General features: G+C 42.1%; 1 protein-coding gene across 2 annotated transcripts in view; it reads right to left on the bottom strand.

Annotated features, from left to right (window-relative positions):
* Positions 1 to 23,448, bottom strand: part of LOC121582051 (multiple epidermal growth factor-like domains protein 9) — an 87,783-nt gene that overhangs the window by 15,693 nt on the left and 48,642 nt on the right. For both annotated transcript variants that reach the window (XM_041897565.2, XM_041897566.2), the window contains exons 3-4: positions 12,492 to 12,631; positions 2,990 to 3,139 (exon numbers count right to left, since the gene is read on the bottom strand). In XM_041897565.2, coding sequence (XP_041753499.1) covers positions 2,990 to 3,139; positions 12,492 to 12,631 — 290 coding nt within the window. The remainder of the gene's footprint in view (positions 1 to 2,989; positions 3,140 to 12,491; positions 12,632 to 23,448) is intronic.

Below are 23,448 nucleotides of genomic sequence, written 5' to 3'. Positions count from 1 at the left end.
CCCGAACCATGAAAAACAGCCCCAGACCATTATTCCTCTTCCACCAAACTTTACAGTTGGCACTACGCATTCGGGCAGGTAGTGTTCTCCTGGCATCCGCCAAACCCAGATTAGGCCGTCGGACTGCCAGATGGTGAAGCGTGATTCATCACTCCAGAGAACGCGTTTCCACTGCTCCAGAGTCCAATGGCGGTGAGCATTACAACACTCCAGCCAACGCTTGGCATTGCGCATGGTGATCTTAGGCTGGTGTGCGACTGCTCGGCCATGGAAACCCATTTCATGAAGGTCCCAACTAACAGTTCTTGTGCTGACATTGGCAGTTTGGAACTCGGTAGTGAGTGTGCGCTTCAGCACTCGGCGGTCCCGTTCTGTGAGCTTGTGTGGCCTACTACTTCGTGGCTGAGCTGTTGTTGCTTTTAGATGTTTCCACTTCACAATAACAGCACTTACAGTTGACCGGGGCAGCTCTAGCAGGGCAGAAATTTGACGAACTGACTTGTTGGAAAGGTGGCATCCTATGACGGTGTCACGTTGAAAGTCACTGAGCTCTTCAGTAAGGCCATGTTTGTCTATGGAGATTGGATGGCTGTGTGCCCGATTTTATACACCTGTCAGCAACTGGTGTGGCCGAATCCACTAACTTGAAGGGATGTCCACATACTTTTGTATTTATAGTGTATCAATGAATTGGCGAGGGCACTAGAACAGTCTGCAGCACCCGGCCGCACCCTACTAGAATCTGAAGTCAAATGGCACATAGAACCCATTGGACCTTTATGGTTGTGAGTTCTGGGGTCCACTCACCAACCAAGAATTAACAAAAAATTTAGACTCTGCATGCAGAATTCTGCAACAACATCCTCTGTGTACAACGTTAAAACACCAAATAATGAATGCAGAGCAGAATTAGGACGATACCCGCTAATAATGAAAATAGTAGTTAAATTCTACAACCACCTAAAAGGAAGCGATTCCCAAACCTTCTATTACAAAGCCATCACCTACAGAGAGATTAAGCTAAAGAAGAGTCCCCTAAGCAAGCTGGTCCTGGGGCTCTGTTCACAAACACAAACAGACCCCACAGTGCCCCAGGACAGCAACACAATTAGACTCACCAAATTACTTGACAAATTGGAAAGAATTAACAACAACAACAAAAATGAGCAAACTGGAATGCTATTTGACCCTAAACAGAGAGTACACAGTGGCAGAATACCTGAACACTGTGACTGACCCAAACTTAAGGAAAGCTTTGACTATGTACAGACTCAGTGAGCATAGCCTTGCTATTGAGAAAGGCCGCCGTAGGCAGACCTGGATCTCTAGAGAAAAACAGGCCATGTGCACACTGCCCAAAAAATGAGGTGGAAACTGAGCTGCACTTCCTATCCTCCTGCCAAATGTATGACCATATTTGAGACACATATTTTCCTCAGATTACACAGAGCCACAATTTTGATAAACTCCCATATCTATTAGGTGAAATACCACAGTGTGCCATCACAGCAGCAATATTTGTGACCTTTTGCCACAAGAAAAGGGCAACCAGTGAAGAACAAACCCCATTGTAAATACAACCCATTTTTATGTTCATTTATTTTCCCTTTTGTACTTTAACTATCTGCACATCGTTACAACACTGTACATTGCCATAATAAGACATTTGAATTGTCTCTATTCCTTTGAAACTTTTGTGAGTGTAATGTTTACTGTTCATTTCTGATTGTTTATTTCACTTTTGTTTATGATCTATTAAATATATGTTTCCCATGCCAATAAAGCCCTTTGAAATTTATTGAGAGAGGGGGGAAAGCGAGAGGGGGGGGCGTGAGAGAGGGGAGAGAGTGGGGGGAGGGGGAGAGAGAGAGAGAGAGAGAGAGAGAGGGGGAGAGAAAGATCTCCACTGAGATAAAAACACACCACTCTGGCATGGAACAAGTGACTGTACCGACAGACAACAAGCTATTACAAACAGGGCTATTACACCACCTCTAACGTGATGAAACATTGAAAATGTTCTCATAGATGTGGTTTGTTAACAAATCTCAATAGGAAACAGAAAATGGACTAAGACAGGGAGAGAACATTGGTCCTTTACTTTATATTAGACACATATCTTCCTCAGATTACACAGACCCACAATTTTGATAAACTCCCATATCTATTAGGTGAAATACCACATTGTGCCATCACAGCAGCAAGATTTGTGACGTTTTGCCACAAGAAAAGGGCAACCAGTGAAGAACAAACCCCATTGTAAATACAACCCATTTTTATGTTCATTTATTTTCCCTTTTGTACTTTAACTATCTGCACATCGTTACAACACTGTACATTGCCATAATATGACATTTGAATTGTCTCTATTCCTTTGAAACTTTTGTGAGTGTAATGTTTACTGTTCATTTCTGATTGTTTATTTCACTTTTGTTAATGATCTAGTAAACATATGTTTCCCATGCCAATAAAGCCCTTTGAATTGAATTGAATTGAATTGACAGAGAGAGATCTCTCCACTGAGATAAAAACACACCACTCTGGCATGGAACAAGTGACTGTACCGACAGACAACAAGCTATTACAACCAGGGCTATTACACCACCTCTAACGTGATGAAACATTGAAAATGTTCTCATAGATGTGGTTTGTTAACAAATCTCAATAGGAAACAGAAAATGGACTGAGACAGGGCGAGAACATTGGTCCTTTACTTTATCCTAAACCTTCTCTAGTCATAGGGGACTAAACTCTGCTCTTTGTTAGTACAAGATGTCTGTCTAAAATTATAATGGCTGCCTCTTGGCAGCTACTGTTACATAATTAAGCCAGTTAGCCAGTCTTGTAAACCAAAACAAATGTAGGGGCACTTCCCGCTTTTGCCTCCCTGCTTCCTGCCCACAAAGGGGGGAGACACAGCCAGCCAGGCAGAGTTGGCAGAGTTATTAATGAGGTGGTGGTCAGTGGCTCAGTAGATTCGGGGACTCACCAATGTGGCAGCTGCCAGAAGAGGTGACGCTGGAGCAGGGGCAGGGGACGCAGACTTCAGTCAGGGCAGCGCCGGGCCTCCGATAGAAATTATACTTGCATTCCTCACAGCTGGGTCCTTTGGTGTTGCCTTGGCAGTTCAAGCAGAAGCCTGAGAGAAAAAGAGGAGGGACAAGGGGTTAGGTAAACAGTTGACTGTGCTGACTGACACAGTGTTGAGCGACTGAGGTAGAGTCACAGGGGTAGAAGGGCGGAAGTGGAGCTTGTGCGCAGGGCAGTGGAGAGTGAGTTTCTGACTGAGTCTGAAAAAAACAGGCAGAGGGCTGGAAAAAACTCAGCCTGGTAACTGAAAGTGCAAAAGAGTTCATGTGACTGCAAAGCTCAGAGAACCAGGAAGTGACTCTGTAGGGGGAGGAACAGTGTTCAAACGGAACTGTGTGTGCTTTCTAGGGCTGACCCTATTTAGCCGACGATAGGCTTTTTTTTTTTGCGCATTTGTAAATAGGCTTTTTTTTATGGCACACGAGACACCTGTCTGATTTGCGCCTGTCTCAGTGAATGAATCCATTGAGGCCGCCACGGGGATGACACGGTCCAAGAATAAGGGAAGTGTGCCTCAGATGCAAAAGGCACTTCTCTCTCCAGAATGCGCTCTCTCCCGCCAATTTGTGTTTATTCATTGTTTCATAACTTCATTGTGTGCATTTTCTGCTGTGTCTATCAATTCCCCATTACATATATCATCACCAGTAGCAGCCTACATTTACCGTTAATTCCCATCATTTCTAATCTGCAATGTTTGTTTGGTTAAGGTCATTTCTGTTAATGCATTCAATATATTATTATTACAGTGGTTTACCGTTGTCATTGTCGGAGTTGACATGTTTGCAGAACTCACAACCTGTGCTACACTTGTGAGAAACAATGTTTTGTTTATTTCATTCCATTTACGAGTTTTGTCAATTTATTTGTCGTCTTTTGTTTGAAACGCTCCTGTCAATGATGAGTAAGGACGCACACCTGATCACGCAAATAGAAGTAGGACTAGTATACCTGGCCTGCGCGCAAATGTAGGCCTATAAATGTGCCGATTTGGGGATGTCTGATTGTATTTCTGATTGTCTTAACTTACCACCACTAATGAGCTGTGGAGCTTCTCAAAGTAGTTTTTTCTTCACCTCAAAGAGCAAGTAAACAAAGTCTGTTTTTAGAATCAATTGAGAATGTCAATAGTTCCTCAAAGTATTTGAAACATATTTCCAGCTCTCTCCCTTTCGATAACCACTCGGCATAAAAGGGAAAAATGTAATGCTCTGATCCAGTGGAAACGTCATAAAAAACCTGATTACTTCATATCCCTTGCATAAATAGCCTACAGCTGTCTGTCCAGAGCTCACTGTTGTGGGAAACTGAGGGCCCAGAATATTTTATACAATGTTGCAAGTTTGCTAGTGCCAGTTTCTGGTGACCTAGTTGATACAATGTTTCAAGTTCGTTGCAGATATTTATTTTTTAATCAGGAAATGTTCTACCTTCAGGCTGCAATGTTTTATTTGTTGGCTTTATGTAGGCTATTTTTACATATTGGCAATGGCAATAAAAAGTTACTTTAAATGTATATAATTTTCATTTAGATAGAATGTAGATTAACCACAGACAATAATTGAGATACAAAGAATATTATAAATTAAATGAAACTGTTCCATGAAAAGTTGCATATGAAAATCATAACTGGCACCCAGATCGGTAGAAATGGTAAGATAAATTGGCACTCCAAATGGAAAAGGTTGCCGCCCGCTGGTGTAGCCTATTACCGGCAACTTCAGGATCATAATCTCTGGCTCCCTCAAGTAATTTATGTCTCTTAATTATTTAAATCAAACAGTGTGGTTAAAGCATCAGAAAAGGACAGTACATATAGTTGATTTTATTAAAAACATCTAGGGTGTGTCTATATATGGAAACATACGTTTTAATTTTGACCAATCAATTGGTCGAAAGAAAAGAGGACTCTTGGATGTATTTTTTAGTCGGGGACAGCCCTGGTGCTTTCATTATGATTCCAATAGGAGAACTTCTATAATGTTACATACAGTATGAACATAAATAGCCTACAGAATATAGCAAGTATAGGCAGTACTGAGTAACAAGAATTTTCCCACAAAGTAACAGTCATTTTCAAGGTGAAATTGAATTTCTTGGGAAATACTGGATTTTTACATACTTTATAAGAGACAGTGAATTAATAAGTGAACCTAATCAAATTAACATAATCACATAGTGAAGAGCTGTTGAAACAAGCACGCCATGCTATAGGCCTGACATTTCCCTCAAAGAGGCATTCCACAACAACTCAAATCTAATTTGATCGATTGTTTTATTCTAAGGACCCCATTAACTTAAAACTGTAAAATTAAATTATTTGCTAGAAGCAAGAAAGCATCTCAACTACGTGGAGCAACGATTATGCTAAATTAGCATTGTTAGCAGTAGCGTTTAGGTTACTCGCCACATGTCATCCTGACGGCCGTTCAGTGCTTACACACCTTTTTCACCACTACATCAGTGTTTCACAAGGACCCTCTGCTAATATATATCTATTTAACACCTGATTGCTTCGTGACAGTTGGCCTTATCAGACTGACTTCATTGTAGACAGGTATATTGATTTGGACAGAGACTTGGCAACAACCACATGATTTCATGCTACTCATTCAGGCCACTGCTTTCAGCATAGGGCTAAACCTCACAACACTGGCTGGTGAGGTGGTGGGATTACAATTTTCTGTTGCTCTTGAAAGTGAATGAATACCAATAGAAAACCCTCTTCAGTTGAAGTCCTAAAGCTGACCAGCTGGCTCTGAAAATGTTTTGCTCATTGGGCTCTATGGACCCCTAAACCAATTGCAGTCTTTTTTAGTGTCGGACTTTGCAGTTAGTTTACGCAGTTGTGCTCTGTATATACCAAACCTGGGTTTAAATAGTTTAAATACTTTTAACATTTTCTTTCACCTGGTGTGCCAGGGGACAGGGTTTGCATGTTAGAGACTTTTTAATTGGTACCATTGCAACAGGCAAGATCAATCAAGCACCACTAAAGTGGACTATATACACAAAAGTATGTGGAAACCCCTTCAAATTAGTGGATTCGGCTATTTCAGTCACTCCAGTTGCTGACAGGTGTATAAAATCGAGCACACAGCCATGCAATCTCCATAGACAAACATTGGCAGTAGAATGGCCTTACTCAAGAGCTCAGTGACTTTCAATGTGGCACTGTCATAGGATGCCACCTTTCCAACAAGTCAGTCCATCAAAATTCTGCCCTGCTAGAGCTTCCCCGGTCAACTGTAAGTGCTGTTATTGTGACATGGAAATGTCTAGGAGCAACAGCGGCTCAGGCGTGAAGTGGTAGGCCATACAAGCTCACAGATCAGGACCGCCGAGTGCTGAAGCGCGTAGCCAGGAGAACGCTACCTGCCCAAATGCATAGTGTCAACTGTAAAGTTTGGTGGAGGAGGAATTATGGTCTGGGGCTGTTTTTCATGGTTCGGGCTAGGTCCCTTAGTTCCAGTGAAGGGAAATCTTAACACTGCAGCATACAATTACATTCTAGACTATTCTGTGCTTCCAACTTTGTGGCAACAGTTTGGGGAAGGCCCTTTCCTGTTTCAGCATGACAATGCCCCCGTGCACAAAGCGAGGTCCACACAGAAATGGTTTGTCAATATCGGTGTGGAAGAACTTGACTGGCCTGCACAGAGCCCTGACCTCAACCCCATCGAACACCTTTGGGATGAATTGGAACGCCGACTGTGAGCCAGGCCTAATCGCCCAACATCAGTACTCAACCTTACTAATGCTCTTGTGGCTGAATGGAAGCAAGCCCCGCAGCAATGTTCCAACATCTAGTGGAAAGCCTTCCCAGAAGAGTGGAGGCTGTTATAGCAGCAAAGGGGGGACCAACTTCATATTAATGTCCATGATGTTGGAATGAGATGTTAGACGAGCAGGTGTCCACATACTTTTGGTCATGTAGTGTATTTGAAATTATTTCAAATAGTAGTTGAACCCACGTCTGGTATTTTGGCCTACATAGTTAGTCCTACTATGCCAAGGTCATTGCATGTGGTGATGGGACCACAGGTTATAGTTATAGTATATTTAGAGTACAGTAGATGGAGTATATTACACAACTATGCAACTTCCTTCCCTGGTCCTCTACCTCACAGAGGCTCTAGTTTCACTCATTTCTCTTTGACGACTTCTACTTCTGTCTCAAAAAGATTAGGTTTGTCATCTCTTTAGACCATATTATATATCAGATATTGCATCGCTTCCCTCAAGCTGGTTTTTAATCTGTTTTTAATGTTTATGTCTTGTACACACAGGTGGTGTGTTTAATGTTTTTAAGGAAAATGCTCTCTGTCCATAAAATGTTATGAATACAATTGTATTACTATTATTATTACCGCACAGTATCCTCATTCACAAACATCTGCCCACCTGTTATTCTGAAAGATCCTACCAAGGAGGAGAATAACTGGTAGCAGCAGTCGGGTGGCAGGTAGCCTAGTGATTAAAGAGGCGAGCCAGCAACCGGTGGTTTGCCAGTTCTAATCCCGGGTCCATCTGGAAAAATCTGGCGGGACGTGAGCTGGCAACCAGAGGGTTGCTAGTATCAAATCCTAGATGCCATTGCCTGCCGTTGTGCCCTTGAGCAAGGCACTTAACCCCCCACAACAACAGCTCCCCGGGTGCCCAGTGTGGGGGCCCCCCGCACCTCTCAAAAAACCTGTATGTGTATGTATGAGTGTCTTTCAGAGGGGTTGAGATAAAAGCGGATGTCAAATTACAGTTGGACTTTGTGTGCAATTGACCAATAAAGTGATCTTAAAATCAGTAGGTTTTTACAACGGCAAACCATTCTGAGATTTTATTTGATCATGGCAAGAAAAACCCACTGTGTTAATACTGCAATGGAGGTTTGACTGCTTTGAGCTTTCAGTCTTGACATCCAATTATTCTTATTCAGTCGATGGAGCATGGCCTCGAACTGCTGCTTCGTAGTAGTAACTGCACACCAGATGATAAGCATAATTCCCTGACAGTCTGACACACCAAGAGACTTAATGGAATAAGCTTAGGAGGCACTAGGCAGTGGAGTCCTTTATTCCCGTCCATCTTTGAAGGCAGGGATCAAAGGAGCTGTGTCTACCAAGACAACCCCCCTTGTAAGACACCTCCGCTGGGGCTTTTCCTACACAAGACCCCTGGCGTCCCCCCGGGACCGAGAACAAAGATGGAGATGGATCATTAGGTCTCCTGTTCATGTCCTGTATTCAAAGATGGTTGACTGCCCTAGGCCCACTAAGGCAACCAGCTCTCTGGAGGGTTCTGCTATGGTGACCTGGGGTCAGAAAGCCTGGTGTGTTTGTACTGTATAGCCAACTCCAATGGCAACAGATCGGGGACCAGGCTAGAGGTCAGAGGTGATCTGAGAGTGAGATAGATGAGTAACTGGACCGTACAGTACACACCCTACTCTAAGGCTGGGGAGGCAAGCAGTCTTACCACAGAAACACAGTTTTTGCTGAAATTCTGGTTAGAGGAGGATTCACTTCCTTCTTACTCCCTCCTCATTCCAGGTATCCTCCAACTGGGATTTCTGGATTTTGCAACCTTAGTATAGAAAATGACTCAAGACTCTAGCATTCAAGCACTGAAAAGCATTGCATAAGCTTGAAATGTATGCTATTTCATGGTAGCCTACATAAGCTGGGAGGGTGTCGGTCCTGCTTCCTCTTCTGTATAGCTGCTATTATCATTGTCCAGATCAACCCTCATGAAATAGTATCTTTACCATGGCATTAATTTGGCTACTGTCTCTAAAAGTATAAATTGATGCATTACTCTGTGACAACACAGTGTGTGGTCAACGCCCAATGCACAGAAAGCCAAACGGGTCCATAATAGTCGCAGACCAGTGTTGTGTTATTAAGGACGTTATGAATGACACTGCAACACTCACATGACTGAAGGTATTGAGTGCCTTGTGTATACCCTAGGGCTGGGCGATAAGGCCGAAAAATCATCTCTATTTTTTTAAACTTACGGGTGATTAATGATATACAGTACCAGTCAAAAGTTTGGACACACCTACTCATTCAAGGGTTTTTCTTTATTTTTACTAGTTTCTACATTGTAGAATAATAGTGAAGACATCAAAACTATGAAATAACACATATGGAATCATGTAGTAACCAAAAAGTGTTTGTTAAATCAAAATATATGTTATATCTGAGATTGTTCAAAGTAGCCACCCTTTGCCTTGATGACAGCTTTGCACACGCTTGGCATTCTCTCAACCAGCTTCACCTGGAATGCTTTTCCAACAGTCCTGATGGAGTTCCCAAATATGTTGAGCACCTGCTGGCTGCTTTTCCTTCACTCTGCGGTCCAACTCATCCCAAACCATCTCAATTGGGTTGAGGTCAGGGGATTGTGGAGGCCAGGTCATCTGATGCAGCACTCCATCACTCTCCTTCTTGGTCAAATAGCTCTTACACAGCCTGGAGGTGTGTTTTGGATCATTGTCCTGTTGAAAAACAAATGATAGTCCCACTAAGCGCAAACCAGATGGGATGGCGTATTGCTGCAGAATGCTGTGGTAGCCATGCTGGTTAAGTGTGCCTTGAATTCTAAATAAATCACAGACAGTGTCACCAGCAAAGCACCCCCACACCACCTCCTCCATGCTTCATGGTGGGAACCACACATGCAGGGATAATCCATTCACCTACTCTGTGTCTCACAAAGACCCAGATTTGGACTCCAGACCAAAGGACAGATTTCTACCAGTCTAATGTCCATTGCTCGTGTTTCTTGGCCCAAGCAAGTCTCTTCTTATTATTGGTGTCCTTTAGTAGTGGTTTCTTTGAAGCAATTCGACCATGAAGGCCTGATTCACACAGTCTCCTCTGAACAGTTGATGTTGAGATGTGTCTGTTACTTGAACTCTGTGAAGCATTTATTTGGGCTGCAATTTCTGAGGCTGGTAACTCTAATTAACTTATTATCTGCAGCAGAGGTAGCTCTGGGTCTTCCTTTCCTCTGGTGGTCCTCATGAGAGCCAGTTTCATCATAGCGCTTGATGGTTTTTGTGACTGAACTTAAAGAAACTTTCAAAGTTCTTGAAATTCTCCGGATTGACTGACCTTCATGTCATAAATTAATGATGGACTGTCGTTTCTCTTTGCTTATTTGAGCGGTTCTTGCCATAATATGGACTTATTCCGATTTTAGTGAGTTACAGTTCATATAAGGAAATCAGTCAATTGAAATAAATTCATTAGGCCCTAATCTATGGATTTCACATGACTGGGCAGGGGCGCAGCCATGGGTGGGCCTGGGAGGGCATAGGCCAACCCACTTGGAAGCCAGGCCCACCCACTGCGTGGTTACACGTGGTCTGCAGTTGTGAGGCCTTTTCGACATACTGCCAAATTCTCTAAAACGAGGTGGCTTATGGTAGAGAAATGAACATTCCATTTTCTGGCATCAGCTAGGCTGGACATTCCTGCAGTCAGCATGCCAATTGCACGCTCCCTTTAAAACTTGGGACATCTGTGGCATTGTGTAGTGTGACAAAACTGCACATTTTAGAGTGGCCTTTTATTGTCCCCAGCACAAGGTGCACCTGTGTAATGATCATGCTGTTTAATCAGCTTCTTGATATGGCCACACCTGTCAGGTGGATGGATTATCTTGGCAAAGGAGAAATGCTCACTAACAGGGATGTAAACACATTTGTGCACAAAATTTGAGAGAAATGCTTTTTGTGCGTATGGAAAATGTCTGGAATCTTTTATTTCAGCACATGAAACATGTTGCGTTGATATTTTTGTTCAGTATATTTTATCAAAATAGTTTAACCTGCTTTTTTGAAATAATCACTGATCTGGTGTTCAAGTCTGTCTATTAAAATGAAATGTGTGTTATAAATTGAACCAGAACCAAGCATAATGCACATTCACTAATAGCCCAATGACTATCTTCTTGTAGCAGGCATTATAGGAAATGAACACAGGTCTTAAACAATCTCTCAAGCACAAGCCCACGTGATAGTGAGCAGCCAGCTAATCTTTATATTTCAAGTTCAGCCAACTTGGATCTATTTGGTAGTGAACAAGGCAGAACAGTTTACTTGTTATGAACACACCCTTCTGTCTGTCTCCAATTGTTTGGACAGCATGCTAGCCTGTCCACTTTGTTCAGATGTTGAAATCAATCAATTCTTTATATAATTGTGTTTTATGCTTATTGCACATTTATAAAACACAGACTAGACAGCTAGTATAACGGGTTCGTGGTATAGAAAAGCCGTGAGCGACAAAGTGAGCATTCATTTTCCAAAATCAACTCCCGTTTTAGTAGTGTCTGCTCTGCTCGCAATTTGAGGAGTTGAAACATAAAAAGGGTATTGTTAGAAAGGTTAACTTCTCCTCTATTACAGTAAAATAATGTCTCAATGCGTTTCGGTGTCCATATGACAGATTCTGTTGGACTAAACCTAAAATGCAAATAGCGAGCTGGAACCATTTATCAGAAGTGATCTCTCATCTTTGTTGTTGTGAGTGGCAGGTTAGGGGCTTGGCGTGTGTGTGTAAACAGAGAGGAAGATGAGTGTGTGTGTAAACAGAGAGGAAGATGCGAAGCGAGAGGTTTCACTCTTGCCAAAATCTGTCCAAAATAAGCGCAATGCGTTTCTATGTGCTTATTTTGTCCCTAAGATTGTCGCCTGCCTTCCCACCTTTGGGACAACGACTCCCATTGTTAGGGCAGAGACATGAGCATCTTGTCATTATATACAGATCGATACTCATTAATGTGTGTAGGAGGAGAGATGCGTAATTCGCTTATCATGCTGCACGGTACTTAGGCCTGCCATTCTGCCCAGCTGTGAACTATCGAAAAGCGAAAGGGTACAGGGGAAAATGCTTATCACAGTGATTGCAGCGGAGTGATGACTCTGACATTTCCTCATTAGCGGAATGGGAGCTATGTTGACTGTTGTCGACAAAGTCGTTTTAACAGCCAATGGATGTTCTTTTTTTTGCAATTCTTTCTTTTAAGGCCAAGGCAATATCACACAGTGTGAATACAAATCAAATCACTGCAACTCCCCAAACAGTCTGTCAGCAGGCAGCATGGGAGCGAATCGCTCCGGAGAATTCAATATATCAGTTTCTTTACCGTTACATAACAACTAATGCTGTTTCGTGTTTACTGCATAAACAGCTCTGATGGGGACATGTTATGAATATGATTACATGGAAAATACGTCCTTAGAGTTCATTTGATTCATCAAAATTAAAATTTGGTTAATGCATTTCTACATCTGTGCGAATGTGTTGCTTCTCTGCAGTCTGCACAGCCCTGGCATAGAGTAGAGGCTATGGCAGACATTTGTTTCAACCTTGGGCACAGCGAGGGTGACTCACCTGATTGTGGGTGGCAGAAGTTGGACTGATTATTGCACTGGCATGGCTGGCACCCCGTGCTGCTGAAGCGGAAGAACCCCGGGTGGCACTCGTCACACTTGTCACCGTACACGCCTGTCTTACACCGGCACGTCCCAGAGCTGTGGAATGAACGGAAAGCTGGTGACACTTCAGTCAGGACCCCTGGGTTCTTATAATGCCTGCTTAAATGTGCACTACAATGGGGTAGCCAAATTGAGAATGTCACAGATACAGACACACACACACTTTTGCACATCTCACATTTAATGAGAACACTGGTTCAATTCCTGAAGTAACAGTGAGTTAGAGACCCAGGGGTTATTCAAGCAAAAAAAATTATCATTGCTGAAACTTACGTTGATCTCAGATCGATTGTCTGGGGCCAAGTTAACCTCCCCTTTCATGTAAGAAAGTCATGACCATCAAGCTTTTAGGTGTAGTGTTTAAACAGTGTATGACTTTGTTGATGTTTGCAAATGGTGTGTTAGAAGAAGTCTGTTAGGTGGCCTCCTGGGATTGGTTTATGGGAAAACACCCATATTATGTTACATAGGGCATAGGATATAAATACCACGGTTAAAACAAAGGAGGACAGCACAACATATTATTTTGAGTCCGTTGTTCTCCAGATGCCTGCAGATGTCTGTCAATTTATGCTGAAATCTTGTGATATAAATAAACATTTATAATCAAAGTACAGTGTAAGCGGACTCCTTGTTCTCACAGCAAAATTAGCAACATTATTTAGATACCACAGAATGGCGACGAGTAACATTTGGGGCGTGATGCGTCTCTCCAGTGTTCCATTCATGAGCTGCGAAGTGACTCCCGCTCAAGACGCCGGCTCATAAGGTGAGATTTCTCACAATTTTTGTGCGCTGGTCACTCAAGGAGCACATTTGTTGCTCCTCGACCATGACAAACTTGCGTTCAGTCTGCATGTTCAATGCAGCACATGCAACAATGTTGATGACAATGATGCTGTTTTCACTTTGCTTCTTAATATAAATCCACTAGCATTCTATAATTACACTATTAGTTTGTGTTTCTTACATCTGCTTTTCTTAGCAAGTTGGGCCTAAATTGTGTTAGCCGCTAATGCTAATTGCTAGTTAGCTCGCTAGCTAGCTAATAAATGTACTGAGTCAGAGCAAACGTAACTAGCTATACAGCCTGATAATACCAGTGATGGTGTAGACCTAAAACAGCAGGTTGTTTGTGCAACAGTATCTTCTAAATCAAAGAGGAATACGCGAAGCATGAATGTTAGCTACATGAAGTAGCTAAGAGATGTAGCCAAAGATTATAGGGTCCCCTAGGAAACACTGACCAACACTTTGGTTCCTACCCTGTCACGATAACTCCGCCTAGCATTTTCATTCATTGTCATGTCAAACACTGTATTCAAAGTGCCAACTATTATATTCTAACTACAGAATTAGAATAATCATTCTATTTCTATGATTCCAACAGTTCACCCAAGTGTTTTGCTCTACATCGCAAGTCAAATCGCAATTGCAACATTTGGTTAAAAATAAGGCCTATGTTGTTTGCCGATATCATGCAGTCCTACGTGGCAGTGTGGAAATGACCTCAAATGAGAAATTTATGAAAATAATTTTTGGTTGAAGTTTAATTGAAAAGTATAAAACAAATCAGAATGGAGAAAGATCCATTGAAATCACTTAGAATGTATGTGTTGCCAACCTAGGGTTACGTACTACTCACAAAGCAAATTTAGAACTTATATTATTAAAAAAGATAAAATACCGTCAAAACTTCATTTAAAAATTTTTTATACCGCGATATGAGATTTTGCCCATATCACCCAGACCTAATAAGAATGTTGCTCTCTCCTCACTATATTGTTCCTGCACTGCAGAATTACCATCTTCAGAGAATGTTTTTATAATTTATCTGCAGATAAATCGATGTCTGGTGCTCAAAAAGCAATAGTAACAGTATGCAAATCAGGGAGCCAAATGAACGGCTCTTTCACATATGCGATTCGGTTCCCGACGTTCACCAAAAAGAGACGTTCAAAAAGAGCCATTCGTTCGCGAACGACCCATCACTACTTTTGTGCAGCTGCTCTTAAACCATGCTGGAAACTCCAGTTGTAACTGCATTTGTAAAATGAAGTGGTAGCATTGCAAAACTGCTTTCTAAAGCATTGTTCCGCAATTGCATTAAGAATTGTAGTGCATTCACTGCTTGTCAGAATACATGTTTCCCTCCCTATGGTTCTCGCAACTTGACATGCGCCTCAAGAGGAATATTTATCTTGCATAGAACACACAACAAGCCGACTCGGTCAACTACTTTACTATGGGGTTGTCTGATTTTATTTTTAATAACAACATTACATGGCAAAAATAGAAGCACTGGAAAGTTTCATCCTGAGCGATAAAGTCTAGGCTTTGAATTACTTTGCCAGCAGCTACAGTAGGCTACACACCTCTGTCTGAGACACACCTCTGTCTGAGACACACCTCTGTCTGAGACACACCGGTGGTGCGCATGATAGACAAATGAATTCCCATCATCTGAACATCGGAGTTTCAGCAACAATCATGCATGTCAGTTCAGTGCACACAGCTTAACAGACAAAATCAAATAGTTGATAATACATAATATATTTCGTAGATCAGACATGCTTCTGTCTGTACAAGGCTATGTCATCTCCAAACCATAGCCTATAAAGTAAGACATGATATAACAGCACTGTAGAGATAATGATAGCTTGTAACAAGCAGTTTGGTCCGATTACCCTACCAAACTATAGCAAAGGGGCAGAGAAGTGATGCATTTTTTCCTATACTACACTATATTTGTATTTATTATGGATCCCCATTAGCTGCAGTTATACAATTTTAAAAACATTACAATACATTCACAACACACTGTGTTCCCTCAGGCCCCTACTCCACCACTACCACATAGAGTTGAAGTCGGAAGTTTACATACACCTTAGCCAAATACATTTAAACTCAGTTTTTCACAATTCCTTACATTTAATCCTAGTAAAAAATTCCCTGTTTTAGGTATTTAGGATTACCACTTTATTTTAAGAATGTGAAATGTCAGAATAATAGTAGAGAGAATGATTTATTTCAGCTTTTATTTATTTCATCACATTCCCAGTGGGTCAGAAGTTTACATAGACTCAATTAGTATTTGGTAGCATTGCCTTTAAATTGTTTAACTTGGGTCAAACGTTTCAGGTAGTCTTCCACAAGCTTCCTACAATAAGTTGAGTGAATTTTGGCCCATTCCTCCTGACAGAGCTGGTGTAACTGAGTCAGGTTTGTAGGCCTCCTTGCTCGCACACGCTTTTTCAGTTCTGCCCACACATTTTCTATAGGATTGAGGTCAGGGCTTTGTGATGGCCACTCCAATACCTTGACTTTGCTGTCCTTAAGCCATTTTGCCACAACTTTGGAAGTATGTTTGGGGTCATTGTCCATTTGGAAGACCCATTTGCGACCAAGCTTTAACTTCCTGACTGATGTCTTGAGATGTTGCTTCAATATATCCACATAATTTTCCTTCCTCATGATGCCATATATTTTGTGAAGCGCACCAGTCCCTCCTGCAGCAAAGCACCCCCACAGCATGATGCTGTTACCCCCGTGCTTCACGGTTGGGATGGTTCTTCGGCTTGCAAGCTGCCCCCTTTTTCCTCAAAACATAACGATGGTCATTATGGCCAAACAGTTCTATTTTTGTTTCATCAGACCAGAAGACATTTCTCCAAAAAGTGTGATCTTTGTCCCCATGTGCAATTGCAAACCGTGGTCTGGCTTTTTATGGTGGTTTTGGAGCAGTGGCTTCTTCCTTGCTGAGCGGCCTTTCAGGTTATGTCGATATAGGACTCGTTTTACTGTGGATATAGATACTTTTGTACCTGTTTCCTCCAGCATCTTCACAAGGTCCTTTGCTGTTGTTCTGGGATTGATTTGCACTTTTCACACCAAAGTACGTTCATCTCTAGGAGACAGAACGCGTCTCCTTCCTGAGCGGTATGACGGCTGCGTGGTCCCATGGTGTTTATACTTGCGTACTATTGTATGAACAGATGAACGTGGTACCTTCAGCCGTTTGGAAATTGCTCCCAAGGATTAACCAGTCTTGTGGAGATCTACAAATTTTTTTCCTGAGGTCTTGGCTGATTTATTTTGATTTTCCCATGACGTCAAGCAAAGAGGCAGTGAGTTTGAATGTAGGCCTTGAAATACATCCACAGATACACCTCCAATTGACTCAAATTATGTCAATTAGCCTATCAGAAGCTTCTAAAGCCATGACATCATTTTCTGGAATTTTCCAAGCTGTTTAAAGGCACAGTCAACTTAGGGTATGTAAACTTCTGACCCACTGGAATTGTGATACAGTGAATTATAAGTGAAATAATCTGTACGTAAACAATTGTTGGAAAAATTACTTGTGTCATGCACAAAGTAGATCTCCTAACCGACTAGCCAAAACTATAGTTTGTTAACAAGAAATGTGTGGAGTGGTTGAAAAACAAGTTTTAATGACTACAACCTAAGTGTATGTAAACTTCCGACTTCAACTGTATCTACAATACAAAACCATGTATACGTGTGTGTATAGTTCGTATGTTATCGTGTGCATGCATGTGTCTGTGCCTATATTTGTGTTGCTTCACAGTCCCCGCTGTTCCATAAGGTGTATTTCTATCTGGTTTCTTTTTATCTAATTTTACTGCTTGCATCAGTTACTTCATGTGGAATAGAATTCCATGTAGTCATTGCTCTATGTAGTACTGTACGCCTCCCATAGTCTGTTCTGGACTTGGGGACTGTGAAGAGACCTCTTGTGGCATGTCTTGTGGGGTATGCATGGTTGTCCGAGCTGTGTGCCAGTAGTTCAAACAGACAGTTCGGTGCATTCAACATGTCAATACCTCTCATAAATACAAGTAGTGATGAAGTCAATCTCTCCACCACTTTGAGCTAGGAGACATTGACATGGATATTATTAATGTTAGCTCTCTGTGTACATAGGGCGGCGCACAATTGGCCCAGCGTTGTCCGGGTTTGGCCGTCATTGTAAATAAGAATTTGTTCTTAACTGACTAGCCTAGTTAAATAAAGGTTAAAACAAATAAAAAAAACATCCAAGGGCCAGCCGTGCTGCCCTTTTCTGAGCCAATTGCAATTTTCCTAAGTCCCTTTTTGTGGCACCTGACCTCACGACTGAACAGTAGTCCAGGAGTGACAAAACTAGGGCCTGTAGGACCTGCTTTGTTGATAGTGCTGTTAAGAGGGTAGAGCAGCGCATTATTATGGACAGACTTCTCCCCATCTTAGCTACTGTTGTATCAATATGTTTACAATCCAGGGTTACTCCAAGCAGTTCAGTCACCTCAACTTGCTCAATTTCCACATTATTTATTACAAAATTTAGTTTAGGTTTAGGGTTTAGTGAATGATTTGTCCCAAATACAAAGCTTTAAGTTTTGATATATTTAGGACTAACTTATTCCTTGCCACCCACTCTGAAACTACCTGCAGCTCTTTGTTAATGCAGTCATTTCAGTTGCTGTAGTAGCTGACGTGTAAAGTGTTGAGTCATCTGCATACATAGACACACTGGCTTTACTCAAAGCCAGTGGCATGTCGTTAGTAAAGATTGAAAAAAGTAAGGGGCCTAGACAGCTGCCCTGGGGAATTCCTGATTTTACCTGGATTATCTTGGAGAGGCTTCAATTAAAGAACACCCTCTGTGTTCTGTTAGACAGGTAACGTTTTCCACAATATAGCAGGGTTGTAAAGCCATAACACATTCGTTTTTCCAGCAGCAGACTATGATCCATAATGTCAAAAGCCACAGCGAAGTCTAACAAAATAGCTCCCACAAACTTTTTGTCATACATTTCTCTCAGCCAATCATGAGTCATTTGTTTAAGTGCTGTGCTTGTTGAATGTCCTTGCCTATAAGCTTGCTGAAGTCTTGTTGTCAATTTGTTTACTGTAAAATAGCATTGTATCTGCTCAAATTTTTTTTCCAAAAGTTTACTAAGGGTTGGTAACAGCCTGATTGGTCAGCTATTTGAGCCAGTAAAAGTGGCTTTACTATTCTTAGGTAGCGGAATGACTTTTGCTTCCCTCCAGGCCCAGGGGCACACACTTTCTAATAGGCTTAACATGAAAATATGGCAAATAGGAGTGGCAATATCGTCCGCCATTATCCTCAGTAATTTTCCATCCAAGTTGTCAGACCCCGGTGGCTTGTCATTGTTGATAGACAAAAATAATATTTTTACCTCTTCCACACTCACTTTACGGAATTCAGAACTCAAAATTCTGTCTTTCATAATTTGGTCAGATATACTTGGATAACACATTTAAGGTGCTCCAAAGCTTTTTACTATCATTCTTTACAGTGCGTTGCAAAAGTATTCATCCCCCTTGGCTTTTTTCCTATTTTGTTGCATTACAACCTGTAATTTAAATTGATGTTTATTTGGATTTCATGTAATGGACATACACAAAATAGTCCAAATTGGTGAAGTGAAAAAAATTACTTAACGGAAAAATGGTGTGTGCATATGTATTCACCACCTTTGCTATGAAGCCCCTAAATAAGATCTGGTGCAACCAATTACCTTTAGAAGTCACATAATTAGTTAAATTAAGTCCACCTGTGTGCAATCTAAATGTCACATGATCTGTCACATGATCTCTGTATATATACACACCTGTTCTGAAAGGCCCCAGAGTCTGCAACACCACTAAGCAAGCGGCACCACCAAGCAAGCGGCACCATGAAGACCAAGGAGCTCTCCAAACAGGTCAGGGACAAAGTTGTTGAGAAGTACAGATCAGGGTTGGGTTATAAAAGAAATATCAGAAACTTTGAACATCCCACGGAGCACCATTAAATCCATTATAAAAAAATTGAAAGAATATGGTACCACAACAAACCTGCCAAGAGAGGGCCGCCCACCAAAACTCACGGACCAGGCACCGAGGGCATTAATCAGAGGCAACAAAGACACCAAAGATAACCCTGAAGGAGCTGCAAAGCTCCACAGCGGAGTTTGGAGTATCTGTCCATAGGACCACTTTAAGCCATACACTCCACAGAGCTGGGCTTTACGGAAGAGCGGCCAGAAAAAAGCCATTGTTTGAAGAAAAAAATAACAAACACGTTTGGTGTTCGCCAAACGCCATGTGGGAGACTCCCCAAACATATGGAAGAAGGTACTCTGGTCAGATGAGACTAAAATTGAGCTTTTTGCCCATCAAGGAAAGTGCTATGTCTGGTGCAAACCCAACACCTCTCATCACCCCGAGAACACCATCATGCTGTGGGGATGTTTTTCATCGGCAGGGACTGGGAAACTGGTCAGAACTGAAGGAATGATGGATGGCGCTAAATACAGGGAAATTCTTGAGGGAAACCTGTTTCAGTCTTCCAGAGATTTGAGACTGGGACGGAGGTTCACCTTCCAGCAGGACAATGACCCTAAGCATACTGCTAAAGCAACACTCGAGTGGTTTAAGGGGAAACATTTAAATGTCTTGGAAAGGCCTAGTCAAAGCCCAGACCTCAATCCAATTGAGAATCTATGGTATGACTTAAAGATTGCTGTACACCAGCGGAACCCATCCAACTTGAAGGACCTGGAGCAGTTTTGCCTTGAAGAATGGGGGGGGTGAATAGTTATGCACGCTCAAGTTTTCTGTTTGTCTTATTTCTTGTTTGTTTCACAATAAAACATATTTGCATCTTCAAAGTGGTAGGCATGTTGTGTAAATCAAATTATACAAACCCCCCAAAAATCCATTTTAATTCCATGTTGTAAGGCAACAAAATAGGAAAAATGCCAAGGGGGGTGAATACTTTTGCAAGCCACTGTAGTTCCTTCTTTTTATTCAGTTTAGTCACATGATTTCTCAATTTGCAATACTTTTGCCAATCGGTCGTGCAGCCAGACTTATTTGCCATTCCTTTTGCCTCATCCCTCTCAACCATACCATTTAAAAATTCCTCATCAATCCACAGGGATTTAACTGTTTTTACAGTCATTTTCTTAAATGGGTGCATGCTTATTAGTAACTGGAATAAGCAATTTCATAAATGTGTCATGTGCAGCGTCTGTTTGCTCCTCATTACACACCAAGGACCAACAAATATTAATATTAATCAACATAGGAATCACTACAAAACTTATTGTATGACCTCTTATACACTATATTAGGCCCAGCCATTGGAACTTTGGTTTTCCTAGATATGGCTACTATATTGTTATCACTACATCCGATAGATTTACTTCTGCTCTTTTTTTTCTCAACACTTTTTTTGTTTTATTTTTACTTTTTTTGTTAAAAATAAATGCACTGTTGGTTAAGGGCTGTAAGTAAGCATTTCACTGTAATGTCTGCACCTGTTGTATTCGGCGCATGTGACCAATACAATTTGAGTTGATTTGATACTGCTTTCAAGCAAATTTTTGCAGCATTAGTAAAGATGTGATCAATACATGTTGATGATTTCATTCCTGTGCTGTTTGTAGCTACCCTGGTAGGTTGGCTGATAACCTGAACCAGGTTGCAGGCACTGGTTACAGTTTGAAGCTTTGTCTTGAGTGGGCAGCTCAATGAAAGCCAGTCACTATTTAAAATCACCCAGAAAATATACCGCTCTGTTGATATCACATACATTATCAAGCATTTCACACAAGTTATCCAGATACTGACTGTTAGCTGCCCACAAGAATGGACTTTAGGTGAGGCAGATGAACCTGTAGCCAATATTACTTCAACAGTATTTAACATGAGATCCTCTCTAAGCTTAACAGGAATCTTGTTCTGAATATAAAACAGCAACACCTCCACCACTGGCTTTTCTGTATTTTCTGTAAATGTTATAACTTTGTATTGCTACCACTGTCTCAAAGGTATTATCTAAGTGAGTTTCAGAGATACTCAGAATATAAATGTCATCTGTTACTAGCAAATTACTGATTTCATTAACCTTGTTTCTTAAGCTACATATGTTAACATGGGGTATTTTGAGAACTTTTCTTCTGGGATGCTTACTTGTTTTCATTGCTTTACTGGGAAGCTTAGCAGAAATAGATATGCTCATGTTATTTATGTTGGTGCAGGGAGAGCTGCACACAGAGTACTTCCTACTAGGGCACACCTAGTAGGATCAGCAGAGGCATTCAGGGTAGTTAGAGGGACATAAATTAGGTTACTTACATTGTGTCTACCAACACCCCAAGTATTATGTACATTTGCTGAAGCATTATGACAACTCAGCGTCACAATGGTAGGGGTTAACTGAGCTGGGTCATTGTCTCAACGCAGCCTTATAATGCTGTGAAAGGATCCAGGAACCCAAATGATTTGTGTGGATCCCATCCTCCTATATACATTTAAATTTTTGTCATTTAGCAGACGCTCTTATCCAGAGCGACTTACAGTTAGTGAGTGCATACATTTTTATTTTTCATACTGGCCCCCCGTGGGAATCGAACCCACAACCCTGGCGTTGCAAACACCATGCTCTACCAACTGAGCTACATGGCCGGCCATTCCCTCCCCTACCCTGGACGACGCTGGGCCAATTGTGCGCTGCCCCATGGGTCTCCCGGTCGCGGCCGGCTACGACAGAGCCTGGATTCGAACTGCGATGCAGTGCCTTAGACCACTGCGCCACTCGGGAGTTATGACCAAAAGTATGTGGACACCTGCTCGTCGAATATCTCATTCCAAAATCATGGGCATTAACAAGCAATTGGACCCCTTTGCTGCTATAACAGCCTCCACTCTTCTGGGAAGGATTTGCCACGGGACTTGCTTCCATTCAGCCACAAGAGCATTAGTGAGGTCGGGCACTGATGTTGGCCGATTAGGCCTGGCTCGCAGTCGGTGTTCCAATTCATCCCAAAAGTGTTCAATGGGATTGAGAGGTCAGGGCTCTGTGCAGGCCAGTCAAGTTCTTCCACACCGACCTCGACAAACCATTTCTGTATGGACCTCGCTTTGTGCACGGGGGCATTGTCATGCTGTAACAGGAAAGGGCCTTTCCCAAACTCTTGCCACAAAGTTGGAAGCACAGAATTGTCTACAATGTCATTGTACGCTGTAGCGTTAAGATTTCCCTTCACTGGAACTAAAGGGCCTAGCCCGAACCATGAAAAAAACCACCACAGGCCATTATTCCTCCTCCACCAAACTTTACAGTTGGCACTATGCATTGGGGCAGGTAGCATTCTCCTGGCATCCGCCAAACCCAGATTAGTCCGTCGGACTGCCAGATAGCGAAGCGTGATTCATCACTCCCGAGAACGTGTTTCCACTGCTCCAGAGTCCAATGGCGGCGAGCTTTACACCACTCCAGCCGACGCTTGGCATTACGCATGGTGATCTTAGGCTTGTGTGCGGCTGCTCGGCCATGGAAACCCATTACATGAAGCTCCCGACGAACAGTTATTGTGCTTACGTTGCTTCCAGAGGCAGTTTGGAACTCAGTAGTGAGTGTTGCAAACAAGGACAGATGATTTTTACACGCTAACTACTTCAGCGGTCCCGTTCTGTGAGCTTGTGTGGCCTAAAACTTCACGGCTGCGCCGTTGTTGCTCTTAGACGTTTCCACTTCACAATAACAGCCCTTACAGTTGACCAGGGCTGCTCGACCAGGGCAGGAATTTGACAAACTGACTTGTTGGAAAGGTGGCATCCTTTGACGGTGCCACGTTGAAAGTCACTGAGCTCTTCAGTAAGGCCATTCTCCTGCCAATGTTTGGAGATTGCATGGCTGTGTGCTCGATTTTATTAACCTGTCAGCAACGGGTGTGGCTGAAATAGCCGAATCCACTAATTTGAAGGGGTGTCCACATACACTATATATACAAAAGTATATTATACTGCAACAGAAGAGCTCGGCCAGAGGT

Source organism: Coregonus clupeaformis, chromosome 15, assembly GCF_020615455.1.
Source record: "Coregonus clupeaformis isolate EN_2021a chromosome 15, ASM2061545v1, whole genome shotgun sequence".
Lineage (NCBI taxonomy): Eukaryota > Metazoa > Chordata > Actinopteri > Salmoniformes > Salmonidae > Coregonus > Coregonus clupeaformis.
The sequence above is the reverse complement of the archived record's forward strand: the minus strand, read 5'-3'. Positions and strand labels throughout refer to the sequence as shown.